This window comes from Schistocerca piceifrons, chromosome 2 (genome assembly GCF_021461385.2).
Source record: "Schistocerca piceifrons isolate TAMUIC-IGC-003096 chromosome 2, iqSchPice1.1, whole genome shotgun sequence".
Taxonomy (NCBI): Eukaryota; Metazoa; Arthropoda; class Insecta; order Orthoptera; family Acrididae; genus Schistocerca; species Schistocerca piceifrons.
The window spans coordinates 527,645,566-527,653,620 of record NC_060139.1 but is presented as its reverse complement, the minus strand read 5'-3'; the positions used below and the strand labels follow the sequence as shown (position 1 = coordinate 527,653,620).

General features: G+C 36.9%; 1 protein-coding gene across 1 annotated transcript; it reads right to left on the bottom strand.

The window, feature by feature from the left end:
• Positions 1–5,411: 5,411 nt before the first annotated feature.
• LOC124775550 (cyclin-dependent kinase 6-like) lies at positions 5,412–6,325 on the bottom strand. Its single transcript, XM_047250380.1, is given in 2 exon segments — positions 5,412–5,764; positions 5,767–6,325. Coding segments are annotated over 2 exon segments (912 nt in total).
• Positions 6,326–8,055: the final 1,730 nt, after the last annotated feature.

Sequence of the window (8,055 nt, the reverse complement as noted above, 5' to 3'; positions counted from 1 at the left end):
TTCCACAATTGCTCATGCTTGAACAAAAACAGAATAGTGTGAAGTGTTGCAAGAATGGTTTGCAGTTGTTCAGGAAGAATCCGCAGGACTTTAGGCGTTGTTTTGTCACTGTGGATGAAACATGGATACATTACTATACTCTTGAGACCAAACAACAATCTAAACAATGGGTTACCAAGGGAGAATCTGCATCAAAAAAGGTAAAGACCATTCCTTCGGCCGGAAAAGTTATGGCGACTGTCATTTGGGATTCACAAGGGATAATCCTCATCAACTATCTGGAAAAGGGTAAAACTATTACAGGTGCATATTATTCATCATTATTGGACCATCTGAAAACCAAGCTGTGAGAAAAACGCTGGCAATTGGACCACAAAAAAGTCATTTTGCATCACGAGAATGCACCAGCACACACCTCAGCAGTTGTAGTCGCAAAATTAATGGAAATAGGATTCCAACTCACTTCACATCCCCCAAGTCTCCAGACTTGGCTCCCTTGGACTACTATTTTCTCCCCAATTTGAAGAAATGGCTGGCAGGACAAATATTTTATTCAAACGAGGAGGTGATTGCAGCAACTAATAGCTATTTTGCAGACTTGGACAATTCCTATTATTTGGAAGGGATCAAAAAATTTTGCAGCAACTAATAGCTATTTTGCAGACTTGGACAATTCCTATTATTTGGAAGGGATCAAAAAATTAGAACAGCGTTGGACGAAGTGTATAAGTCTAAAAGAAGACTATATCGAAAAATAAAAAAGGTTTACACCAAACATGTAAGTAGTTTTTATTTTTGCACGGACTCTTCCTACATGTCTTCTTAAACTGTTATTTCAGTACTTTTCACACCTGTCAGCAACTGCTTTCTTTGGAATTATTATATTCTTCTTTAAGTTTGAGGGTATTTGACTACTCTCATGCATCTTGCACACTAGATGGAAGAATTTTGCCATGGCTGGCTCTCCTAAGGTCATCAGTGGTTCTGACGGGATATCATCTACTCCTAGGGCCTTGTTTCGACTTGATCTTTTGGGACACACTCAGATTCTTCTCGTGGTATTGTTCTCCCATCCATGTAAGCTTCCCTATCTATTAAATTGCCTTCAAGTTGGTCTCCCTTGTATGGCCCCTGTATGTACTCCGTCCACCTTTCCCTTCTTTGCTTACTTACTACTGGTTTCCCATCTGAGCTCTTGATACATATACAGGTGCTTCTCTTTTCTCCAAAGGCCTCTTTAATTTTCCTGTGGGTGGTATATATGTTTCCCCCTAGTCATACCTGCCTCTAAATCCTTACATTTATCCTCTAGCCATTTCTGCTTAGTTATGTTGTACTTCGTGCCAAAGTGATTGTTTTAAATGTTTCTATTCCCTTTCACCTGCTTCATTTTTATATTTTCTCCTTTCATCAATTAAATTCCATATGTTTTGCATTATACATTGATTTCTACTAGGCCGTGTCCTTTTACCTATTTGATTGTCTGCTGCCTTCACTATTTCATCGCTTAAAGCTACCTGTGTTTTACCAGTCAATCTGAAACGTTCCAATGTCTCCTGGTCCCTTTCAAGTGCACAACCTTCTTTCACAATTCTTAAACCAACTATGATTTAATTATCCTCTGCACAAAATTCTACCAGGCAGCTTCCTCTTTCATTCCTTTCCCCCAGTCCATATTCATCTACTACTTTTCATTCTCTTCCTTTTCTTACTATTGAAGTCCAAGACTTAAATTTTCATCTCCTCTGACTAATTTATTTTATCGTGTCATACATTTCTTCAATCTCTTCATCATCTGCAAAGCTAGTTGGCATATAAACTTTTACTATTGTGGTGGGCGTGGGCTTTGCATCTGTCTTGGCTAGAATAATGTGCTCACTATACTGTTCATAGTAGTTAACCTGCATCTTACTTTCTTATTCATTATTAAATCAACTCTTGCATTACCCCTATTTGATTTTGTATTTACAGCCCTGTATTCACCTCACCAGAAGCCCTGTTTCTCCTGCCACAGAATTTGAGTAATTCTCTCTGTATCTAACTTCAGCTCATCCAGTTCCCTTTTTAAATGTTCCAATCTACCTGCTCAATTAAGCGATTTAATATCCCACACTCCGATCTGTAGACTGCCAGTTTTGTTTCTTCTGATGATGAAGTCCTCCTGAGTAGTTCCCACTGGTGAACCAAATGGGGAGACTATTTTACCTCCAGAATATTTTACGCAGAGGATGCCATCACATCTGACCATACAGTAGAGCTGCATGACCTTCGGAAAAATTATAGCAGTAGTCTCCTATTGCTTCAGCTGTTCGCAATACCATCACAACACGGCCGTTTTCGTTGATGTCACAAGGCCAGACCAGTCAATCCTCCAGACTGCTGCCCCAGCAACTACTGAAAAGGTTGCTGCCCCTCTTCGCGAACCACACATTTGTATGGCCTCTCAACACATACCCCTCTGTGTTGTGTCCTGTATGCATCACTGAGGCATGCAAGACTGCCCACCAATGGTGAGGTCCGTGGTGCATGCGCGTGCACACACTCTCTCTCTCTCTCTCTCTCTCTCTCTCTCTCTCTCTCTAACACACACACACACACACACACACACACACACACACACACAAAACGGAGAGAGAGAGAGAGAGAGAGAATAATTTTTCCTGTTTAGCTCTGCCAGCAATTCATTTGAGAGTCCTGTATTACTTTCTCCATGGAGAATTCTTTAGGAAAGTCACAGTGACAGACTGTTAATAAATTCTGTGTCACTAAACTGGTCAGCAGTCTATCATAGATAACTGTCTCAAACATTTCTGAAAAGATTGGAAAGTGAAGTACAGGTCTGTAGTTAGAGGTGGCTTGCTTATCTCCATCTTTGAAGAAAGGTGATACTACGTCTTACCCAAGTCTGTCGGGCAATGTGTTTGGAGTCATTGACTGATTACAGAGATAGCTTAAACATAATCCTTTCAAGTCAGCGTAAGATTTTAACATTCTACAATAAGCATCATCATAGCCATTAGAATTACTAAAACACTTTTTCATGTTGTCTGATACTTTGGTGGATATTTTTTTTCAATAATGAAAAATAAATAAAAAACAGAACAGAGTACAAGAAATAAGTCATGTTTTGCAAAATGTTATAACAACATTAAAATGTAATACATTTTGTGGACACTGAGTACAAATGTCTAGTAGCAGCATCTGTATTAACTGGTTTCTGCAAATCATCCAATGAACAGACTATTAACCAAAGGCACATCATTCACAGCTCTGAGGTTTATCCAAAGATTTTATAGTACTACAAACTTAAAATTAATCATTGTTGAGATGCTAATTTTCAACACACATGAAAGCTGAATATTAACAATATCAAAACAATGTAAAATTTTTTATTAAGTCTATAATATTTGCTACTCCCCAGATGACTAATATGTATCTCTATATTATACACGAGTAGCTCACACATTTTTATAATAAACACAGGGTCATTATAATTAAACTTTTGCTACTTAATAGGGCCACATGAAAAACAAGAGATCGTGGGACAATGAAACTTTATGGAAATATTTGTGTGAACACATGGAAGTGAAATAACAAATAAATCACTGAAAGTAACACATTTTGATTTCCACTTGAGAGGGTTCAAATCTCGTGATCTAGGTGGTTACACAGTTTGGAATGATCGGCAAACGATCCTGTTAGCTCACTGGAGAAGTGACTGCCAATTGCACTACAAATTGTTAAAAAAGTTACTGTTGCCAAAGCTGATAATGCTGGAGGCAACATGTGAGCTCCAGTCAGTGCACAAAATGTGTTACAATAGCTGAACATTGCATGCTCCATCATTCAAAAAGTGCTGTGATCAATTGTGAAATGGTATCTGTACAAACTTCACATTACTCAGCAACTTTTGCCATGTGATGCAGACATTTAAGTAGATTTTGTTCCTATGTTTCTTGCAAGGGTTAAAGCTGACGACCTGTGGCCTTGGAACACTTTGCGGAGTGGTGAAACACACATTACACTCAATAGAACACTGAACACACTTAAATTTGGGGACAGTCATTGCCAATGAACATTTTTGAAGTTGCCCTGCATACTGAATACATCACTGTGTGGTGTGGTTTCACTGCACAGTTCATGACTGTTCCATTTTTCTTTGAGGAACTCCCAAAGGACCAAAGACATGCAGTCTGAACAGCACATGTACTGTGATATGCTTATCAACAAGTGGTACCTGCTTTATGGGAGGTAGGTGCTTTGACCTCACATGTTTCGATGCACTATGGAGATCCAACTCACACTGCTTGTGAGGTCACTCTCTTAGTCTGTAATACATTTGAAGAAAACAGAACCATTGGCTGGTCGTTCCAAACTGCGTAACCAACAAGATCACCAGATTTGAAGCCCCTCATCTGGAAATTAGAATGTGTTTCTTCCAGAGGTTTATTCATTATTTTCCTTCCACAAGCCTTACAAATGTTTCCACAAAGTTTCATTGCCCTACGATCACTCATTTTTCATTGGGAAGGGGAGGGGTTTCTGTACTAATAACATGGATGTGAGAATGCCCATTTGTTGAGTACCAATAATATAATTACTGTGTACAACTCCAAAATATCCATGGGATACTCTGTAATGCCACAAAAAATATATATTCTTGACGTAAAAGCTCCAATGAATTTAAAACACACATTCCATTTTCTTTAGCATTTCAAAGAAAATGAAAATTTCGTCACTCTGTTGCAAGGCACACAGCACACATTAACTTGAACAAAAATTGAGATACAAAATGGTGGCTGTAACTCAGTACTTAAACTAATTTTAAAAACTCACATAACATGCACACATCTCTCAAATTCAACATTAAAGTTGAAAGCTGCAACATTCTTGGACTCACCATTAAAGCTCAAAATACAAATGCCAATACTACTGAGATGGTACAGTCCACAGGAATACATACTGGTTTCTAATTCTATACATTCTGACAATTATTAAAAAATATATTTAATTGGACCATTAATTGACTTGAGACAGTTCCTAACTTACTCTTGAGATTATAACCTGCATTTTCTTTTAATATTACAAAAGTTGTGAGCGGTGACACTTTTTAAGCGAATGAAAATTTAATAAAAGCCTCATTACAATGCCTTTTAACTATCATGTATAATTTCCTCACTCTACAACATTTATGGACTGAAAATATGCCCATATCTACAACTTATCATATGTGTTTTCAGAATATGAACATGTTCTAACATCTGTTTCATATACAAACACAATATTGAGTTTTTCAGGAATGCAGTGTGTTAGAGTGAGCAACACTGTTTATTTTATTGCAGTCTTTTATCAACTCAAAGTATTTGTGCACATTCCTCTTTCTTGTGAGAATCCAAGTAAATACAGTTCTGCTAGCGTGCAATGTATCCATGCTCCTTGAAATAAGGGTGAGCTAAGGCTTTTGCAGCACTGATTCTCTGACAAGGATCAAACATCAACAAATTCTGCAAAAGATTCAGACCATCTGAGGAGCAATCAGGCATCATCCCTTCCAGGTCAGCAGCTGTGTAGTTTTTGAAAACAGACCAAGGTAATGGTGTCTGCTCTGGCCAACTTGTTTCAGGAGGTGTTCCTAAGATGCTGAATATCTTGTCCAGCTGATCAACTTCTGATGTTCCACAAAATATGGGATGCAGGAGAAACAATTCAGCCATAATACAACCACAGGACCATATATCAACTGGTGTAGCATATGTTGAGTTGAGAGAACCTCTGGAGCACGATACCATATGGTTACAACAACAGAAGTAAGTAGCATTTCAAAGTCATAAGTCTTAGCCAGCCCAAAGTCTGCTAACTTCACTGTTCCTGAAGAAGAAATCAGGATGTTCTGAGGTTTCAGATCTCGATGGATTACACGCTTACTATGGAGAAAATCAACACCACTCAAAGTCTGGAACATAATGTCTCTCACCAAGCTTGCTCCCATGCCAGACCGGGGACACTTTTCAATGTAATTAGACAAATCGTGCTCCAAATGTTCAAACACTAAAAACAGATACAGATCGGTTTCTGTTCTATGACCCGTGCAGACATCCAGTAGTTTCACTATATTCGGATGCTCATACTGAGCCAATTCCTTCAAAAGAACAACTTCCCGAAGTGTAGACAAAGGTATACCATCAGCACAAAGGTTCACATGGACTTTCTTTACAGCTACAATTTGCCCACTCGTTGAACATGCACGGTAAACAGTGCTGTATGCACCATTACCTATCTGGGCCAACATCTCAAAATTGGGATGACTCTGAATTCCTGCATCCATCATTATCACAGAGGTGAGTCTGAAAGAGAGTCATAGTATAAGGAAAACCATTTTTTAAAAGAGGGCATTAAGTTTAAGCTTGAGAAATATGTTTTACTAACATGCTACAATCTATTCATAACTACAAATAGAGAAGTTTTCTTAAGTAGATATCAAGGCAGGTTAGCTACAGATGGCACATAAAAATTACTTAGCAGCAAAATACTAATTATTCTGCAGTCTGTCTACAGTTACTACCTTTATCTACATTTAACCTATTCACAAAGTAGGCGGCTTACCATCAAAACTTTTGTCTTCTTGAAAATGACAATGATATCTGTCATAAATGACATTAAATGGTGACGTACAAAAAATGTCAAGAAGGAAAACATACTGGCTCTACAACTTAGCAGTAATGGATTTTACAACATGGCAATACTGTCCATTCACTCTTTGTCTTCAATAGGTACTATACCTTCCATGGTGTGGAATAATTTTTAAAAAGTCATTAATAATTAACTGGTACTACATGACTATAAACTATACTGATGTTTTATTAGTGACAAATAGCACTATGGAGAAAATGTATTTGAATATTACTGTAAGAACTATATGACTTTTTAAAAGCCTCTGCAGCGTAAGTGGCTATCTAATTTGCACAGTATTCAAACAATGGAAAATCAGATGTAGAACTGAGCATCTCAATTAATTTATCTAATTGCTAACTCTTCCTTATTATCCAATAGGACCACTACGGAACTGTATACATAATGTTTCATTTGCTCTATGACCATTAATGCCTACTCCTGATATTATCAGGTTAGTTTCACTTCTTTAACTATATGAGTCTCTCTGACAATAAAACTTAAAATGCTTCCTTGAGCAACTTGTAAAACTGTATCATTTGGGATATGACTTTTGTAGGTGAATTTGGGTCCTCATATCATAGGAGGGCATTACAGTTCCTAAGTACATCCTTAAAACCACTGGAATGCAATACGTACAGATCTGAAAGAGAAGTGGCCCTTGCTCAAACAATGTAGCAGTTCACATACTAAGTTCTCCCAGTCTGAATTTCGTTTATTTTTTTTTATTTTTTATTTTTTTTCCCGTGTGGATTAATTAGTCAATTTACTGCTTTATGCTATCATGTTATGAATAATGTCGTGACAGGGCTTTATTTACAGATTGCTCTCCAGAGAAAATTCCATGAAAGCGTAACTGAGTAGCAGGCTGCCAAGTAGGGTAAGAAAAATGGGTCTGTATTCTGTTGTGTACCACTTTATCAAAAAAGTTGAGAACTGGAAGGAGTTTAGATTAGATTAGATTAGATTAATACTAGTTCCATGGATCATGAATACGATATTTCGTAATGATGTGGAACGAGTCGAATTTTCCAATACATGACATAATTAGGTTAATTTAACAACATACTTAAGTTAATAAAACAATTTTTTGTGTTTTTTGTTTTTCTTTATTTTTTATTTTTATTTATTTTTATTTTTTTATTATTATTTTTTAATATTTTTGTTTTTTTTTCTTTTTTTTCTTAATTTATATCTAAAAATTCCTCTATGGGGTAGAAGGAGTTGTCATTCAGAAATTCTTTTAATTTCTTCTTAAATACTTGTTGGTTATCTGTCAGACTTTTGATACTATTTGGTAAGTGACCAAAGACTTTAGTGCCAGTATAATTCACCCCTTTCTGTGCCAAAGTTAGATTTAATCTTGAATAGTGAAGATCGTCCTTT